The 20,764-nt window shown below is 41.6% G+C and overlaps 1 protein-coding gene across 1 annotated transcript in view; it reads left to right on the top strand.

The window, feature by feature from the left end:
* The first annotated feature begins 3,692 nt into the window (after positions 1–3,692).
* Positions 3,693–20,764, top strand: part of LOC120064828 (ERC protein 2-like) — a 40,817-nt gene continuing 23,745 nt past the window's right edge. Inside the window, exons 1-8 of the mRNA XM_039015425.1 lie at positions 3,693–3,791; positions 5,706–5,867; positions 6,151–6,417; positions 8,334–8,408; positions 10,823–10,978; positions 12,468–12,635; positions 15,046–15,213; positions 16,658–16,795. Of these exons, the coding sequence (XP_038871353.1) occupies positions 3,693–3,791; positions 5,706–5,867; positions 6,151–6,417; positions 8,334–8,408; positions 10,823–10,978; positions 12,468–12,635; positions 15,046–15,213; positions 16,658–16,795 (1,233 nt within the window). The remainder of the gene's footprint in view (positions 3,792–5,705; positions 5,868–6,150; positions 6,418–8,333; positions 8,409–10,822; positions 10,979–12,467; positions 12,636–15,045; positions 15,214–16,657; positions 16,796–20,764) is intronic.

Below are 20,764 nucleotides of genomic sequence, written 5' to 3'. Positions count from 1 at the left end.
ACTGTGAGCATGAGACACATTTGTAGTTCCCATTTGGAATGGGAGTCAAGAGTGTCTGAGTGGGCTCAGGGGGCAGGTCAGATCTCACTAATGCATTCATTCATGCATTCATTCACACTTATACATTCATACATACGGTTACTGACTACACTAATACATTCATACATAATATTACTAACTACACTAATACATTCATACATAATATTACTAACTACACTAATACATTCATACATAATATTACTGACTACACTAATACATTCATACATAATATTACTGACTACACTAATACATTCATACATAATATTACTGACTACACTAATACATTCATACATAATATTACTAACTACACTAATACATTCATACATAATATTACTGACTACACTAATACATTCATACATAATATTACTGACTACACTAATACATTCATACATAATATTACTGACTACACTAATACATTCATACATAATATTACTAACTACACTAATACATTCATACATAATATTACTGACTACACTAATACATTCATACATAATATTACTGACTACACTAATACATTCATACATAATATTACTGACTACACTAATACATTCATACATAATATTACTGACTACACTAATACATTCATACATAATGTTACTGACTACACTAATACATTCATACATAATATTACTGACTACACTAATACATTCATACATAATATTACTGACTACACTAATACATTCATACATAATGTTACTGACTACACTAATACATTCATACATAATATTACTGACTACACTAATACATTCATACATAATATTACTGACTACACTAATGCATTCATACATAATGTTACTGAACACACTAATACATTCATACATAATGTTACTGACTACACTAATACATTCATACATAATATTACTGACTACACTAATACATTCATACATAATATTACTGACTACACTAATACATTCATACATAATGTTACTGACTACACTAATACATTCATACATAATATTACTGACTACACTAATACATTCATACATAATATTACTGACTACACTAATACATTCATACATAATGTTACTCAACACACTAATACATTCATACATAATGTTACTGACTACACTAATACATTCATACATAATATTACTGACTACACTAATACATTCATACATAATATTACTGACTACACTTATACATTCATACATAATGTTACTAACTACACTTATACATTCATACTGTACATAATGTTACTAACTACACTTATACATTCAAGTCCGTCACTGGCCGCGGGCAGCATTTGGTACTTTAACGCACGCACACATTCATCACTTCTCCCTGCTCCGTTATCAGATAACAATGTGGCTCGACACACAAGTTAACTTCTCTATCTTAGTATATACATTTCACACTTACTTCAGTAACCGATTATGGGATAAATAAATAAACAGACAAGTGTTCATATTTAATATAAGTAATATTTATTATACTTATCGATGTTATGGATGAGCGCGTTGTTTGTTTGTTCTTTTCCTCTCTCTCTCCATCTCTGTAGCTTCCGGGTATGCTGGATAAGGACCCGAGCTAAGGGAATTGGGCTGACTTTGTAGTGCCTGTCCCGAATGGCTCATTAATGTAAATGGGCATATTGAAAGACACTGTCAGTAGTGATGTAATTTTGTAAATGTTATATTGTGATATTGTTTCATAAAAAACGTGTTGCAATGTATATACTTTAGTATGTTTAGTTAAATGGAAAATGTAGGTTTGTATAGGTAATTGCTCAATTAATTAGGGTTAATTGTTCTGAGGGGAGGGGCTAGCCCTACAAAAGGAGCCTCTCTTTCAGTTCATAGGGAGGCATTTTGGATTGAGCTGTGGATGGGGTAGCATTGCTTTTAGCTGGCCCATAAGGTATATGTTTGATGGCAGTACTGTTGTTTTTGTTCCAGAATCACTTTGTAAATAAACACCCTTGCACAGAAGAACTTCTGCGGCTCTGCCATCTTTTTATTTTGATAGAGGTTAGGTTTTCCAGTTTAGCCTTCTGGCCTACTCTACGTGACATACATAATGTTACTGACTAGCTGGGAATAATAATCGAAATAAATATGTTTACAACTAATGTCAGGATAAATTAATTTCCACTCATTTAGTGTTACGTAGTTTACATACAGCATTTTGATGAATAAACAATGATTGTTCAGCATATGACTTATGTGTAAACATACATCTTATGAGATGGTGGATTGAGTGTGAGAGAGGGAGATAAAGAGAGGCAATAGTGAATTAGTGTGAGGAAGAGAGCGGATGGCAGAAGACTGGTTGAGCATGTGTGAATGTGGTTTTGTGAGTGTGACTAAAGATTTGACAGGTTTTAAATGGTTTCAGTGTACTGGCCCAAGAAGGCTGGGATGCTTACATGAGGGAGTTTTGCCCAACGCAGCGGAAAGATACTGGCAGTCCATTAGAGACAGCCTGAGAGACAGCACTCTGCTAAAGGGACCACTACCCTCTGCTGGATGGAAGAACATACTACCACAGCACAGGCTTAACACTAATAGGGCAGGGTTCTCCAAACAAGTTTACAGAGCAATGCTTTTTTTTCTTAAATTGTTGTACATAAAACACTGTAAAAACACTAGCAAATCAGCTCCAAGTGATTTTAATTTAAGAAATCGGTTCCAAAGTTTTCCTATGCATAATAGAGATATATATGTAATCGTGTACAGTGCATTTGAAAATTATTCATTTTGTAACGTTACAGCCTTATTCTAAAATGGATTACATGTTTTTCCCATTAATCTACACACAATACCCCATAATGATAAAGTGAAAACAGGTTTTTAGAAATGTTTGCAAATTTATAAAAAAACAAAAACAGAAATACCTTATTTACATAAGTATTCAGACCCTTTGCTATGAGACTCAAAATTGAGCTCAGGTGCATCCTGTTTCCATTGATCATCCTTGAGATGTTTCAACAACTTGATTGTCTCGAGGCACAGATTTGGGGAAAGGTACCAAAACATTTCAGCAGCATTGACGATCCCAAAGACCACAGTGGCCTCCATCATTCTTAATTGTAAGAAGTTGGAAACCAACAAGAGCTGGCCAAACTGAGCAATCGGGGGAGAAAGGCCCCGATTATGTTCCAGCCCCCTGACCATCCACTCAAGAAAAAATTGGGTGAATCTATTTGATTATCCCTGATATAAGGGGCTGTTTTCCGGACCCAGATTAAACCTAGTTCTGGACTTAAAAGTACATTCATTAATCTTGCTTTTTAATCCAGGGCTAGGCTTAATCTCTGTCTGGGAAACCGTCCCCACAATAGCACACTAGTATGAATTTGTTCTGCCTTGTATCAATTAATATGGTGAGACTTAATGCCGAAATGTATTCACCATCAAATAACCTCACAATTTCACTCTTTCCATTAAGGTTTCCATTATATTTTAGAGTGATTATAGTATGTGTTTGTGTGAGTTTGTGAGGTTCCTAACTGTATCATTTACATCCAATAGTGATACATGATTTGAGGGCTGGATGGATTAATAAATAAATGGCTAAAATTCTGAAACGTTTCTCACACATTCTTCACACGTTCTCACGTTCTTCACAACATTGTTCTCACGTTCCTCACATGTTGTTCTCACGTTTCTCATGGGAGCTCTTACAGTAGCTCATATGTTCTCCACGTGCGCTTCATGTTCCCGAGTGTTCTGATGCTGTGTTCTCCGTGCACTGTGTTCTCTCTGTTGGTTCTGCCCGTGCTACTACAGCTGCTGGACGCCAGGAGGACCAAGGTTTGTCCCTATGTCTGCCACCGCTGCCCTGGCCGCCGTGTGTGTACAACATAGAGTCACCACCAGTGTGATGTCGTCGTGTCTCCTCAGTGACCACCAGAGACCTATGCCCCCCCCCCCCACACACCCCTAGGTCATATCTCAAATGGCACCCTTTTCCCTATATAGTGCACTACTTTTGACCAGAGCTTGTGGGATCTGGCCAAAAGTAGTGCACTAGGGCCTATATTGTGAACAGAGAGCCATTTTGGACATACTCCTAATTTGACTCTTATACACACCCGAAAGGAGTGTGATGGGTCTAGCCTGTTCCGTTCCCTACACCCTACCCTCTGACCCTCTCCCTTCCCCTACACACTCTGTTTAACAGAGTGTTGTTTGTTCAGCTATTCCTTATTTACTCCAAGCACACCTGATCCTCCTCGTATGTTCCCCCTATACAGACCAACATACTGTGAGTGTGGTTCTCATATAGGGGTGTGGCTGCTCCTCTGCACTGTGTGTGCATCCCTTGTGACGCTATAGTATACAATAGACTGTGTTTTGTTCTGTATTTATCTGCCCCCTAAACTCCAACACCCAGGCTAGGTTCCAATGTCCACACTAGCATACCACTGAGAATGCATGGCCCAATCAGTGCACAGTGGTATGCTAGCGTGTATATTGGGAGAGTCACAGAGCCTCAGTCTCCTTTTCCCTTGTCCTAAACACACTACACACACTACAATGGATGTGTGACTCGTTTAGTTATCAGGTACTGTACCCCTTTACTTTTCCCGTGTGCTTCCTGAAGCAGTGTGTGCAGTCTAATGGAGGAGCATTGCTTTTCCCTAACACACACACACACACACACACATGCATGCACGCACACACACGCACGCATACACACACACATACACACACACCACCCTAACACACAGCATATGGATGGGCATGAACCCAGAAGTCCGCTGAGTCTACTGCTGTCGGTTAGTCTCCAGCTCTGTGGGAACATTGTTTACTGTGCTCTACATGGATCTCTGCTGCTCTCGACTCAGGCTGTATGGACAGCACCCGCCCTACAATAATGATAGATAATTATCAATAATGCTGCAACAATCATACATGAAAGCAGCACAGCACAACCTCCTTTGAAAGTGCAAGCTGTTGAACGCAACCGTTAAACAATGAACACTTGACATGATCGTCAAACTATTATCGAAGGATCATGGTCCTACAAGTTCTTTGCTTTCCTACTGGAATAGGGTGCCATTTCGGTTGCACAATCGGTTTCTCCCAGCAACACACAGATTCAGTCATTCACTGGATGGCTTTGTTTAAATGTCTCTTTTAGTATTCCTGTTGTCAAAACCTTGAGAGACATTCCTAAAGATTAGATGACTGATATACAGTACTGTACATAGATAGCAATTTACAGTACTCACTACTCACCCTAAAAATGGTAACAGAAGATGGAAAGCAACAAGCCGTATAGTTGATTATGAACAGTATATAAAACAGTTGTATTTTCTCTTTCTCTTCAACCCATAATTTCTCATGATGCCATACTTTGTGTGTGTGTGTGTGTGTGTTTTCTATGTGTCTTTCATGCCATAGCCAGGTAAGGCCTCAGTTCTTTCGGCTGTAACTTCTCCAGAGGATGAATAGATTACAATGTGTGTTTGTGAGTTTCTCTGTGTGTGTTCTTCCTAATGCATATCTCCTTTCCACAGGACCATCAAAATGTCCCTTGTCCCCCCTCTCTATAACATGTTTTATTTGTGTGTGAGTTTGCATGTGTGTCTGAATATGTCATTCCATGAGTATGTATTCAGTGTCGGGTCTGTAGTTTATTTGAATCCATCTTAGGCTAAGTGCTGTGATCCTACCAGATTGAGACTCCTTGATATGTGTGTGTGTGCGTGACCCCCACAGCACCTGCAGCTGACCATCCAGGCGCTGCAGGATGAGCTGAGGACCCAGAGGGATCTGAACCACCTGCTGCAGGAGAGTGGCGGCCGCTCTGGGGAACACTACACCAACATCGAGCTGACCGAGGAGAACTTTAGACGACTGCAGGCCGAGCACGACCGCCAGGCAAGGATTCTTAATAAATAATTCACAATAAATGACTGATTAAATAAATAAATTAGTTAGTTATTAGTTCCAGGTTATTATGACCAGGGTTGAAAATTCTGGTAACAAAATTCCCAAGTTCAGATTTACTTCTTATTCCCTGGAGGAATTCCGTGAATCTTCCAACCGGAGATTTCTGGATTTTCTTCCAACTTGGACATTTTGGGAAAGTTCCGAGAATTGCGCTGCCCTAATGATGACATCCTTAATTTAAAATTCCATAAAATTCCTTGCTTTCCTGCAGGCCAAAGAGCTCTTCCTCCTGAGGAAGACCTTGGAGGAGATGGAGCTGCGGATGGAGACCCAGAAGCAGACGCTGGGGGCCAGGGACGAGTCTATCAAGAAGCTGCTGGAAATGCTCCAGAGTAAGGGTCTGCCTGGGGGGCCAGGCAGGGTCAATGAGGAGGAGGAGCAGGAGAGGGCCAGGCGCATCGCTGAGGCCGAGGCACAGCTGGGACACCTGGAGGTCATCTTGGATCAGAAGGAGAAGGAGAACATACACCTCCGAGAGGTACAAGAGTATATGGGTGCGTCCCAAATAGCACCCTAGTCTATATGTCTCTATGTAGTGCACTACTTTTGAACAGAGCCTGGTCAAAAAGTAGCGCACTATGTAGGGAATAGGGTGCCGTTGGTGACGTGACTTATGTAGTGCTTATGGTTAGCATATGGCCATATAGTACTATATACTGTAGCTACTGTAGGGCCACAGTAGACTCAGAGTAAATGTAGTGCTATTATTCAACCACTAAATGTACATAACTATATAACTACTGGGTCGTTCCAAGAAATGAGTGCCTTTTTGCATCCCTTTGATATTTTAAGTTGAAACTTTTCACAAATATAGAATTTTAAAGGCCTGTTATGAAGTTCCCTTTAATAAACACCACATAGAAAATTCAATAAATCTGAGTTTTTATATGAATAAAGGCTTGCTAAAGTGGCAAAATTCAGCATTTTGACATGTTCCTCCGTGCACCCTCAGTGCACCCCAAGTTTTCACCATCATTGTAAAGCCCTAGTTATTTGTTGCTTTGACAGAAATTTGTGATGATTGTTATTTATTTCATGTGATTAGTGATTCATTTTAAGGAAGAAAAAAAACATGTGAACTGAACTCTCGTTTTAATATGGCGAAACGATTTATTAGAAAAAATATGTTTTCAAAAGAAACATTGAACATCTAATAATCTTATCATAGTGTAAAAGCAAGTGAGCTTGTTCTACTCTTTTTTGACATTTTCTGGTGTTTTGTGGTGGAAAACTGAGCGGGTTGAGCAGAACACGTCAATCCTTTTACCCATAGATAGACAGGCTAGAAATGTTTTACCAATTTCAAATATTTTGTGAAGCTTGCATTCAATTGCCCCTCCCTGTAGCACACAACAAGCATTAGTGATGATTTAAGATGAAGTCATCAACTCTGTTATGGTCAACCTTGTTGCTTTACTTGGCACTTAATAGGCATTTACTATAGTCATTTATTTATTTAACCTTTTGAAATGGCAAAACATGTTTTTTAGGAAGATGAACGCGTGCTCTTTATGACAGAATGTAAAAATGAGGTGAAATCAAAAACATTTTCCATTAAGTTACATTACTTAAAGGGCATCTAATTGGTTGAACCACCCTACTATCTGCCCACAGTAGACCCAGTAGATTCCACCTGGTCAGGGTAGCCTCTGTAGGCACTGGTCTCACTTGTGTTTGAGGTGTTACTGATTGTGCTGAGTCATATTATTTGTTCGGGGCTGGTTTTAAAGCAATTTCCAAATTTTTCTTCTAAGGTAAAGTGTATGCGTATCAACACTAGAGGGCAATACTGTATGTCTTTCTGTCTGTTTACTGTGCTCTGACTGAAGTGATAGGAACAGTGTTCAATCTGTGTCAGAGGAGGCTGGTGGGAGGAGCTTTAGGAGGATGGCTGGAATGAAATAAATGGAACGGAGTCAAACATGTGCTTTCCATATGTTTGATGTGCTTGATAACGTTCCATCATCCTATAGCTCCTCCCATCAGCCTCCTCTGAATTGTGTACAGTATTTTTCCCAGCAGGGCAAGTATAGGACTGATGTAAATGGTAGTGCAAATAAACGTAACTTATTTCAATGCTGTCTCTAGAGTGCTGAGCTAAGTCATTACCCATTGAAAATACTGAAAAGTTGTGTTGTGGTATTTGCTAAGATGCTTTTGGAGAGATTCAGAGCCCATATTTATAAAGAGTCTCAGAGTAGGTGTGCTGATCTGGGATCAGGTCCCCATTATCCATGTTATCTTATTCATGATGATCTAAAAGGTTCATCTGAATCTAGATCAGCACTCCTATTCTGAGATGCTTCATAAATACGGGCCAATTGCACTATGTCTTAAGAGAGGCGACATTTGATGCTTGTCTTGTCCATTTCATATCAACTGGTGTTCTCCCAGGAACTGCACAGGAGAAACCAGATGCACCAGGACCCTGGCAAAACCAAAGCCCTCCAGACCATCATAGAGATGAAGGTAAGAACCATGGGGGATTATGGGTACTGTTGTACATCATGCTACACCTGACTAGCACCATCACTGAGACCAACCATGTGGTCAGATGAAGTACGCAAACATTAGTTCTAAGAAGAACGGTTTTTCTTAGTTTGATTGCACTTTGATTCTAGTCTGTGGATAGCCTCGAAAGGCAAGGCTTTGTTCAACGAGACGATATTTGGAAGTACGGCCTTGTGAGACTAGTCTGTGTGGATGATGTTACAAAGGTACATAACATGCAAAAGCTATGAAAAATATATTCAAAGCACTAACTGAACCACTGTAGAGCCCATCAGTCTACTGTAGCTGCAGAGCTGTGATATCGCCTCCTAAATATAAAGCATGAGCTCACAGCCCTCCAGCACGCCACTCTCTCACACATCACATCAGATGGAGATGGATTGGTGCTGAGCAAAACCCCAACATCCCCTACCACGGTCATGTGACTCTCCTCTCGCATGGTCACATGACACGCTGGCTCCTGGAGGCTCTGGATTTGCATACAGAGTCAAGCCCAAGCCCCGCCCCCTCTCTTTCTCTCTCGCTCTCTCTCTCTACCTTACTCCTCAAACACCAAGGAGAGCACACAGCCAGCTTGCTGGTACCATGGAAACAGGTGTGGTTGTTTATGACACTGAGGCCAGAACACAGGGAGGAGAGAGAGAGAGAGGGATAGAGAGAGATAGGGATCAAGACTGAGAGAGAGACTGAGAGAGATAGAGAGGGATAGAGAGAGAGAGAGAGAGAGAGAGAGAGAGAGAGAGAGAGAGAGAGAGAGAGAGAGAGGGGGATCGAGACCGAGAGAGAGATAGAGAGCGAGAGAGAGGGATAGAGACAGAGAGAGAGAGTGCGTGAGAGAATTACATCCTCACCTTGATCAGCATGATCTACTGTAGCAGTGAAATCAATTGGATGACATAGCTTCTCTGACCCATTGAGCTACGGTATGTTGTTGTCTATACTATGTTCTAATGTACTACTATGTTCTCTCTATGGTAGCTTGCATCTGGCTGCAATTGGAGGATAGTGATGCATTGACGAGGCACATGGACATGATAACAGCTTTCACACCTTCACATTAACCCCTTAGATCAGGACCGTCTGTTGTTTTTTCCGTCATCCTATAGCGAGAGAATCTCATGCAGCCGGTGTTCCTAGTTCTCCACTGGGTTCTGGATGACCCTGCGAAAGTTCTAGTTCAATTTCACAAGTTCAGAACCAGTCGAGGGAAGGACAGGCCGGGAGAGGGTGAGAGAGGGAGAAGAAAAGGGGTTATTTCTCAGTGCTCTGCAGGAGGAGTGCATGGGAGACGGACCACGGCTAATCTGTATTATTTATTTGAAAACCCTGCGAAGTCAAAGCTACACTCGGAGTCGCAGTCGCAGTCCAGAGACTGGCTCCTGCATTGATGTGCGACGACTACAGAGCAGAACGGACCTTTTTCCTGCTTCTTCTCCAGGCGTTTCTTTCTGGGCTGGACCCTCTCCCAGGCTGGATGTGATGTGTGCTGCTCAGTATTTCCAAATGGTGATTCATCCACTGAGAGGCTGTGAGGGAGCTAAAGCTGGATCTGCAGCAGGCGGAGAAGGAGGAGGAAGCTTTGGATTTTTCTCGAGATACTGCAGCGGCTCTCCTCCTTATTACTTCAAAGAGCTCTTTCTCTCTTTTTCTCTTAATCTCTGACTCTCTGGCTGTCTCTCTCTCTTTCTCTCTTTCTCTCTTAATCTCTGACTCTCTGGCTGTCTCTAACTGTCTCGCTGCCCCCTTCTCTCTTTCACTCTTTCTTTCTCTATTGCCCTCTTCTCTCTCTCTCTCTCTCTCTCTCTCTCTCTCTCTCTCTCTCTCTCTCTCTCTCTCTCTCTCTCTCTCTCTCTCTCTCTCTCTCTCTCTCTCTCTCTCTCTCTCTCTCTATCCCTCTCTTTCAAGTGTTTTGTGTTTTGTACACTGGTCAACCTTTGGAAATGTTCTACTACTGGTTTTTAAGTGTGGATGTAGTGTACAGCCAGTGTGTGTGTCTGCATGCTTGCATGCGTGTGTGTCTGTGTGTGCATGCGTGTGTGTCTGTGTGTGTGTGTGTGTGTGTGTGTGTGTGTGTGTGTGTGTGTGTGTGTGTGTGTGTGTGTGTGTGTTTGTGTGTGTGTGTGTGTGTGTGTGTGTGTGTGTGTGTGTGTGTGTGTGTGTGTGTGTGTGTGTGTGTGTGTGTGTGTGTCTGCACTTGCGTGCGTGTGTGTGCATGTATGTATGTGTGTGTTGACCAGGACACCAAGATAGAGTCTTACAGCTGTTGTGTGTGTGTTGACCAGGACACCAAGATAGCGTCTTACAGCTGGTGTGTGTGTGTTGACCAGGACACCAAGATAGAGTCTTACAGCTGGTGTGTGTGTGTTGACCAGGACACCAAGATAGCGTCTCTGGAGCGCAACATCAGGGACCTGGAGGATGAGATCCAGATACTGAAGGCTAATGGCTTGCTGAACACCGAGGACAGAGAGGAGGAGATCAAACAGATGGAGGTCTACAAGAACCACTCCAAGTTTATGAAGACCAAGGTACACACACATATACAGGAAAAAACACAAACTCACACATGCACACACACACATGCACGCACGCACACACACAAACACACACAGTGTGTGTGTATGATGTGCCAAACATAATCACTCACAATGTCGGTTTTGCTGTGCAGGTTCAAAGTGAACAGAACAGAACAGAGCTGACTGTAAATAAACTAGCTTTAGGATTAAATTAACTGATTTCATCAGGGAAGTGCTTCGCTGGCAGCTATCTGACTGGGAGACGCTTACTTGTTGATTTGTTACTGACTGTACATTTAGCAGAGAGACAGCAGAGAGAGCAGAGGAAGACAATAAAGAACATAATTCCTTTGTTATTAAAATCTCTCTTTTATGATCACCTCTGAAGCCTTGTCAATATGGTTGTATCCATCTATCATGACTGATAGTAGAGTATTACACTTGGAACCAACTGCAACAAACTGCTTACGTTTCATTTTCTCATTAACCCTTATCTTATCACTTCTTATCCAGTTGGTCCAGCTTTGATTTGCTCAGTCATATTATACAGTCTGTCGTCAGTTGTCTCACAGTCAGGTTAAGTTCCCAGCCTCTTTCTAAGCCTCCCTGTCTGTATGTCTGTCACCTTGTCTGTCTGTCCGACCTTCCGTTCGCCAGCCCGCCTGTCTGTCCCTCTGTCCGTCTGTCTGTCTGTCCGTCCATCCCTCCGTCCGCCAGCCTGCCTGTCTGTCCCTCTGTCCGTCTGTCTGTCTGTCCGTCCATCCCTCCGTCCGCCAGCCTGCCTGACTGTCCCTCTGTCCATCTGTCTGTCTGTCCGTCCATCCCTCCGTCAGCCTGCCTGTCTGTCCCTCTGTCCGTCTGTCTGTCTGTCCGTCCATCCCTCCGTCCGCCAGCCTGCCTGTCTGTCCCTCTGTCTGTCTGTCTGTCTGTCCGTCCATCCCTCCGTCCGCCAGCCTGCCTGTCTGTAAAACAGATGTGTTTGTCTTTCGAGCCCTCTATCTGTCTGTCTGTGGTGTCTGACCATGTCAAGGGGCATGTTGTCCCCAGGGTCTAGCCTCTAGCCTATCTGTAGAATTGTGTCCGTGTGTTTACATCCAACTCCACACGCACATTACCCATTTGTGGCTGAAACCAGCGGGGGGTTTGTTGTTGTATTTTTAACCCATTATTCATCAATCATAGATAGGGCTGATGTATACCTCATGAATAATGCAGGGGAGTCAGGCCAAAATGCATATTTAATGAGAGGAGAGCCTGGCTGAAAGGAACACAGTGGATAAACTGTCCGTCAGTTTCAGTGAGAGGCTGTTCTGTCCAATGTCCACTGCACAAAACACACTCAGTACAGTCATACACAGACACCTAATACAAACACACACACACATGCAGGCACACACCTGCCATAATCATACTAGTTAGCTGTCAACTTCATACAATAACTAGTTGTGATACTCCCTGTTCTGTGTGTGTGTGTGTGTGTATGTGTGTCTCTCCTCCACAGATTGACCAGCTGAAGCAGGAGCTGTCCAAGAAGGAGTCTGAGCTGCTGGCCCTGCAGACCAAGCTGGAGACCCTGAACAACCAGAACTCAGACTGCAAACAGCATATAGAGGTTCTCAAAGAGTCCCTCACTGCCAAGGAGCAGCGCGCTGCCATACTGCAGACAGAGGTAGCTACACCGTACACACACACACACACACACACACACACACACACACACACACACACACACACACACACACACACACACACACACACACACACACACACACACACACACACACACACACACACACATACACACACACACACACACACACACACACACACAGGAACACACATATGCAGACAAGCACACACACACACACGCACAGGCACACGCGCACACACACACACACACACACACACACATGCCTATGTACACCCTTGGATGATGTAAAATATTTACGTTTTAATGATGTGTGTAGAATCTTGTTGGGGTCATTAATAAAATGTTCTTCCCCTGCATGTAATTTGGTCCTTGTCCTGTTTTGGTCCACATCATATCCCTCTCTCCTGGTCCTCTGCATCACACACTTACATACAGTTGAAGTCGGAAGTTTACATACACCTTAGCCAAATTCATTTTAACTCAGTTTTTCACAATTCCTGACATTTAATCCTAGTAAAAATTCCCTGTCTTAGGTCAGTTAGGATCACCACGTTATTTTAAGAATGTGAAATATCAGAAAAATAGTAGAGAGAATGATTTATTTCAGCTTTCATTTCTTTTATCACATTCCCAGTGGGTCAGAAGTTTACATACACTCAAATTAGTATTTGGTAGCATTGCATTTTAATTGTTTAACTTGGGTCAAATGTTTCGGTAGCCTTCCACAAACTTCCCACAATAAGTTGGGTGAATATTGTCCCATTCCTCCTGACAGAGCTGGTGTAACTGAGTCAGGTTCCTAGGCTTCCTTGCTCGCAGACGCTTTTTCAGTTCTGCCCACAAATTTTCTATGGGATTGAGGTCAGGGCTTTGTGATGGCCTCTCCAATACCTTGACTTTGTTGTCCTTAAACCATTTTGCCACAACTTTGGAAGTATGCTTGGGATCATTGTCCAATTGGAAGACCCATTTGCGACCAAGCTTTAACATCCTGACTGATGTCTTGAGATGTTGCTTAAATATGTCCACATAATTTTTCTTCCTCATGAGCCATCTATTTTGTGAAGTGCACCAGTCCCTCCTGCAGCAAAGCACCCCCACAACATGATGCTGCCACCCCCGTGCTTCACGGTTGGGATGGTGTTCTTCGGCTTGCAAGCCTCCCCCTTTTTCCTCCAAACATAACAATGGTCGTTATGGCCAACAGTTCTATTTTTGTTTAATCAGACCAGAGGACATTTCTCCAAAAAGTACGATCTTTGTTCCCATGTGCAGTTGCAAACCGTATTCTGGCTATTTTATGGCAGTTTTGGAGCAGTGGCTTCTTCCTTGCTGAGCGGCCTTTCAGGTTATGTCGACATAGGACTCATTTTACTGTGGATATAGATACTTTTGTACCTGTTTCCTCCAGCATCTTCACAAGGTCCTTTGCTGTTGTTCTGGGATTGATTTGCACTTTTCGTACCAAAGTACGTTCATCTCTAGGAGACAGAACGCGTCTCCTTCCTGAGTGGTGTGACGACTGCGTGGTCCCATGGTGTTTATACTTGCGCACTATTGTTTGTACAGATGAACGTGGTACCTTCAGGCGTTTGGAAATTGCTCACAAGGATGAACCAGACTTGTGGAGGTCTGTACAAGGTTTATTTCTGAGGTCTGGCTGATTTGTTTTGATTTTCCCATGATGTCAAGCAGAGAGGCACTGAGTTTGAAGGTAGGCCTTGAACTACATCTACAGGTACATCTCCAATTGACTCAAATAATATCAATTAGCCTATCAGAAGCTTCTAAAGCCATGACATCATTTTCTGGAATTTTCCAAGCTGTTTTAAGGCACAGTCAACTTAGTGTATGTTAACTTCTGACCCACTGGAATTGTGATACAGTGAAATAATCTGTCTGTAAACAATTGTTTGAAAAAGTACTTGTGTCATGCACAAAGTAGATGTCCTAACCGACTTGCCAAAACTATGGTCTGTTAACAAGAAATTTGTGGAGTGGTTGAAAAACAAGTTTTAATGACTCCAACCCAAGTGTATGTAAACTTCTGACTTCAACTGTATCACCTCCCCTCTTGCCTCCTACCCTTTAGAGGGGAATGAACATTGTATTGTAAATGCCAAGTATTTCAGAGAGGACACTCCTTCGTCAACTAGACAATAATAATAGCATTGAACTTTGAGCTTTGCCCTTCAGTGTTAAATGCCCTTCAGCCGGGTTACTATGAAAGCACTTTGTGACATCTTGACTTAAACCCTTTTGCTCTTTGGGGAGCATTCACAAACTTCCTCCAGTGGTCTGGGTGTTGGGGTGGTTTTCACTTTGTGACCACTGCTAATGTCAAAAGGGCTTCATGAAATCCATTTGATTGAATTTGACTTCTGAACTGTGACATTTTACCTTTGACCTGTGACCTCTCCCCTCCCAGGTGGACGCCCTGCGCCTGCGCCTGGAGGAGAAGGAGTCCTTCCTAAACAAGAAGACCAAGCAGCTGCAGGACCTGACGGAGGAAAAGGGTACGCTGGCCGGAGAGATTCGAGACATGAAGGACATGCTGGAGGTCAAGGAGAGGAAGATCAACGTCCTGCAGAAGAAGGTTAGGGGCAGGGGCAGCGGTCAGGGGTTTAGGGTCAGGGTTAAGGATCAGGGATTGGTCAAGGTAGACTGTGATTGTTCACTAGTTTGTTTAAATGGACTTAAACGGCATGGGTGAACAACATCTTTTTCTCCAACCATTGCTTACAGTACTGGAAGTGGGGCAGCCTAGCTCTGCTTTTAGGCATAACATGCTTTTCAGTAGAAATACGTGTAATGGATAGCGACTCGGAGGCCTCAGCTACTCGCCTAAGAGCAAATCTGAGGGAAACATTTGATACATTTGACTCAGACAGGTTTACAAGAAAGCTCTCCCCCGAAATGAGAAAAATCTTGAGAATCAGACATAGGTTTACAAGAAAGCTCTCCCCCGAAATGAGAAAAATCTTGAGAATCAGACATAGGTTTACAAGAAAGCTCTCCCCGAAATGAGAGAAATCTTGAGAATTGTTACATAGAACTTAGGTGAGAGCTTGCTGTATATCAGTACAGGTTGTTTGGATGTTTGGTTGGATCCCTGTCTCCCTGAGACCTGGCTTGCTTCCGCTATTGGCCCTTGTCGTAAGAAGTGCACTGAATAGGGAATAGGGTGCTATTTGGGACACATCCTTGGGCTAGTTGGTCTCTGAGGACACAAATTGATGGTTGTAGCTCTGTCCATCAAGTGTCTCGGTGCTGTTCTCAGGTTAAAAGTGTGTCCACACACACACAGACAAGGAGGATACGAGGGAGTTTCTGCCACACTGCCTCTAGTGTGTTCTAAAAATATACAGTGAGGGTTATTCTCTCACCCTGACCTCCTCTCTTTCTCCCTCTTTCACTCTTTCGTTCTCTCTCTTTTAACTAGATCTTTCTCTCTCTTTTAACTATATCTTTCTCTCTGTCTCTTCTTCTGGTGTGGCTATACTCTCTGTCAGTGCAATGTGTCTCTCTGTGTCTCTCTGTATTTTTGATTGGTTTCTTTCTCAGATATCCCTCTTTCTCTTTCTTTCTGTCTGGCTAGACTATCTTGTGTTATTTCTTACTATCTTTGAAAAACATCTCACTGTGAAAATGGAGACTCCGTATATAGCCATTTACATCTAAACTCTCTCTCTCTCTCTCTCTCTCTCTTTCCTCTCCCTCAATTACCAGCAAATCTAAAAGAGCTTTAATTAAATTCAGAGATCCCACAGTATGTCTTTGGCTGAAATAATAAAGGCTTCCTCTCACAGGCTTAAAAAGTCCAACACAGTCATATGTCCTAAATGGCACTGTATTCCCTATATAGTGCACTACTTTTGACTTTGCACTATATAGAAAATACAGTGCCATTTGGGACACAACCACAGTCCCCTCTAGTCTTTTAGCCTGCAAACATCACTCACACTAACTAACTTTTAATGCAGTTTCTCTATCTACAGTTATTTTGACCTCATGCTAATTTTCTCTCTATTCCCCACCAGATTGAGAATCTGCAGGAGCAGCTGTGTGATAAGGACAAGCAGCTGGGGAACCTGAAGGACAGGGTGAAGTCTCTACAGACTGACTCCAGTAACACTGACACTGCCCTGGCCACCCTGGAGGAGGCACTCTCTGAGAAGGTACAGAACTTTGAAATATAGGGCCTATAGTTTTACAGTAGGATAACTTAGAACCAGGGCACAGAGTTTTACAGTAGGAGAACTTAGAACCAAGGCCCATAGTTTTACAGTAGGAGAACTTAGAACCAGGGTACAGAGTTTTACAGTAGGAGAACTTAGAACAAGGGCACAGAGTTTTACAGTAGGAGAACTTAGAACCAGGGCCCAGAGTTTTACAGTAGGAGAACTTAGAACCAGGGCACAGAGTTTTACAGTAGGAGAACTTAGAACCAGGGCCCAGAGTTTTACAGTAGGAGAACTTAGAACCAGAGCACATAATTTCAGATCACATGACCTGGATATGCATTACTGAGTTCAAATGGAAATGTGAGTAACACACAATAGATCAATAACTTGCTTTCAGTGTTGTTTTGTGGCTCGTCTTTCCTCTGAAGAGAGACTGTATGTTTTCAAAAGTAATAAGGATTTTGATATAGATAGCTTTGTTGTGGTAGACATAATGTGTTGATGGTAGACATAATGTGTTGATGGTGGACATAATGTGTTGATGGTGGACATAATGTGTTGATGGTAGACATAATGTGTTGATGGTAGACATAATGTGTTGATGGTGGACATAATGTGTTGATGGTAGACATAATGTGTTGATGGTGGACACAATGTGTTGATGGTGGACATAATGTGTTGATGGTGGGACATAATGTGTTGATGGTGGACATAATGTGTTGATGGTGGACATAATGTGTTGATGATGGGACATAATGTGTTGATGGTGGACATAATGTGTTGATGGTGGACATAATGTGTTGATGGTGGACACAATGTGTTGATGGTGGACATAATGTGTTGATGGTGGGACATAATGTGTTGATGTTAGACATAATGTGTTGATGGTGGACATAATGTGTTGATGTTAGACATAATGTGTTGATGGTGGACATAATGTGTTGATGGTGGGACATAATGTGTTGATAGTAGACATAATGTGTTGATGTTAGACATATTGTGTTGATGTTAGACATAATGTGTTGATGGTGGACATAATGTGTTGATGGTAGACATAATGTGTTGATGTTAGACATATTGTGTTGATGTTAGACATAATGTGTTGATGGTGGACATAATGTGTTGATGTTAGACATAATGTGTTGATGGTGGGACATAATGTGTTGATGGTGGGACATAATGTGTTGATGGTAGACATAATGTGTTGATGTTAGACATATTGTGTTGATGTTAGACATAATGTGTTGATGGTGGACATAATGTGTTGATGTTAGACATAATGTGTTGATGGTGGACATAATGTGTTGATGGTGGGACATAATGTGTTGATGGTAGACATAATGTGTTGATGTTAGACATATTGTGTTGATGTTAGACATAATGTGTTGATGGTGGACATGATGTGTTGATGGTGGGACATAATGTGTTGATGGTGGGACATAATGTGTTGATGGTGGACACAATGTGTTGATGGTGGACATAATGTGTTGATGGTAGACATAATGTGTTGTGTTAGACATAATGTGTTGATGGTAGACATAATGTGTTTATGGTGGACATAATGTGTTGATGGTGGACATAATGTGTTGATGGTGGGACATAATGTGTTGATGGTAGACATAATGTGTTGATGGTGGACATAATGTGTTGATGGTGGACATAATGTGTTGATGGTAGACATAATGTGTTGATGGTAGACATAATGTGTTGATGGTGGACATAATGTGTTGATGGTAGACATAATGTGTTGATGGTGGACACAATGTGTTGATGGTGGACATAATGTGTTGATGGTGGGACATAATGTGTTGATGGTGGACATAATGTGTTGATGGTGGAAATAATGTGTTGATGGTGGGACATAATGTGTTGATGGTGGACATAATGTGTTGATGGTGGACATAATGTGTTGATGGTGGACACAATGTGTTGATGGTGGACATAATGTGTTGATGGTGGGACATAATGTGTTGATGTTAGACATAATGTGTTGATGGTGGACATAATGTGTTGATGTTAGACATAATGTGTTGATGGTGGACATAATGTGTTGATGGTGGGACATAATGTGTTGATGGTAGACATAATGTGTTGATGTTAGACATATTGTGTTGATGTTAGACATAATGTGTTGATGGTGGACATAATGTGTTGATGGTAGACATAATGTGTTGATGTTAGACATATTGTGTTGATGTTAGACATAATGTGTTGATGGTGGACATAATGTGTTGATGTTAGACATAATGTGTTGATGGTGGACATAATGTGTTGATGGTGGGACATAATGTGTTGATGGTAGACATAATGTGTTGATGTTAGACATATTGTGTTGATGTTAGACATAATGTGTTGATGGTGGACATAATGTGTTGATGGTAGACATAATGTGTTGATGTTAGACATATTGTGTTGATGTTAGACATAATGTGTTGATGGTGGACATAATGTGTTGATGTTAGACATAATGTGTTGATGGTGGGACATAATGTGTTGATGGTGGGACATAATGTGTTGATGGTAGACATAATGTGTTGATGTTAGACATATTGTGTTGATGTTAGACATAATGTGTTGATGGTGGACATAATGTGTTGATGTTAGACATAATGTGTTGATGGTGGACATAATGTGTTGATGGTGGGACATAATGTGTTGATGGTAGACATAATGTGTTGATGTTAGACATATTGTGTTGATGTTAGACATAATGTGTTGATGGTGGACATGATGTGTTGATGGTGGGACATAATGTGTTGATGGTGGGACATAATGTGTTGATGGTGGACACAATGTGTTGATGGTGGACATAATGTGTTGATGGTAGACATAATGTGTTGTGTTAGACATAATGTGTTGATGGTAGACATAATGTGTTTATGGTGGACATAATGTGTTGATGGTGGACATAATGTGTTGATGGTGGGACATAATGTGTTGATGGTAGACATAATGTGTTGATGGTGGACATAATGTGTTGATGGTGGACATAATGTGTTGATGGTAGACATAATGTGTTGATGGTAGACATAATGTGTTGATGGTGGACATAATGTGTTGATGGTAGACATAATGTGTTGATGGTGGACACAATGTGTTGATGGTGGACATAATGTGTTGATGGTGGGACATAATGTGTTGATGGTGGACATAATGTGTTGATGGTGGACATAATGTGTTGATGGTGGGACATAATGTGTTGATGGTGGACATAATGTGTTGATGGTGGACATAATGTGTTGATGGTGGACACAATGTGTTGATGGTGGACATAATGTGTTGATGGTGGGACATAATGTGTTGATGTTAGACATAATGTGTTGATGGTGGACATAATGTGTTGATGTTAGACATAATGTGTTGATGGTGGACATAATGTGTTGATGGTGGGACATAATGTGTTGATGGTAGACATAATGTGTTGATGTTAGACATATTGTGTTGATGTTAGACATAATGTGTTGATGGTGGACATAATGTGTTGATGGTAGACATAATGTGTTGATGTTAGACATATTGTGTTGATGTTAGACATAATGTGTTGATGGTGGACATAATGTGTTGATGTTAGACATAATGTGTTGATGGTGGGACATAATGTGTTGATGGTGGGACATAATGTGTTGATGGTAGACATAATGTGTTGATGTTAGACATATTGTGTTGATGTTAGACATAATGTGTTGATGTTAGACATAATGTGTTGATGGTGGACATAATGTGTTGATGGTGGGACATAATGTGTTGATGGTAGACATAATGTGTTGATGTTAGACATATTGTGTTGATGTTAGACATAATGTGTTGATGGTGGACATAATGTGTTGATGGTGGGACATAATGTGTTGATGGTGGGACATAATGTGTTGATGGTGGGACACAATGTGTTGATGGTGGACATAATGTGTTGATGGTAGACATAATGTGTTGTGTTAGACATAATGTGTTGATGGTAGACATAAT

This window comes from Salvelinus namaycush, chromosome 20, assembly GCF_016432855.1.
Source record: "Salvelinus namaycush isolate Seneca chromosome 20, SaNama_1.0, whole genome shotgun sequence".
Taxonomy (NCBI): domain Eukaryota; kingdom Metazoa; phylum Chordata; class Actinopteri; order Salmoniformes; family Salmonidae; genus Salvelinus; species Salvelinus namaycush.
The sequence above is the reverse complement of the archived record's forward strand: the minus strand, read 5'-3'. Positions and strand labels throughout refer to the sequence as shown.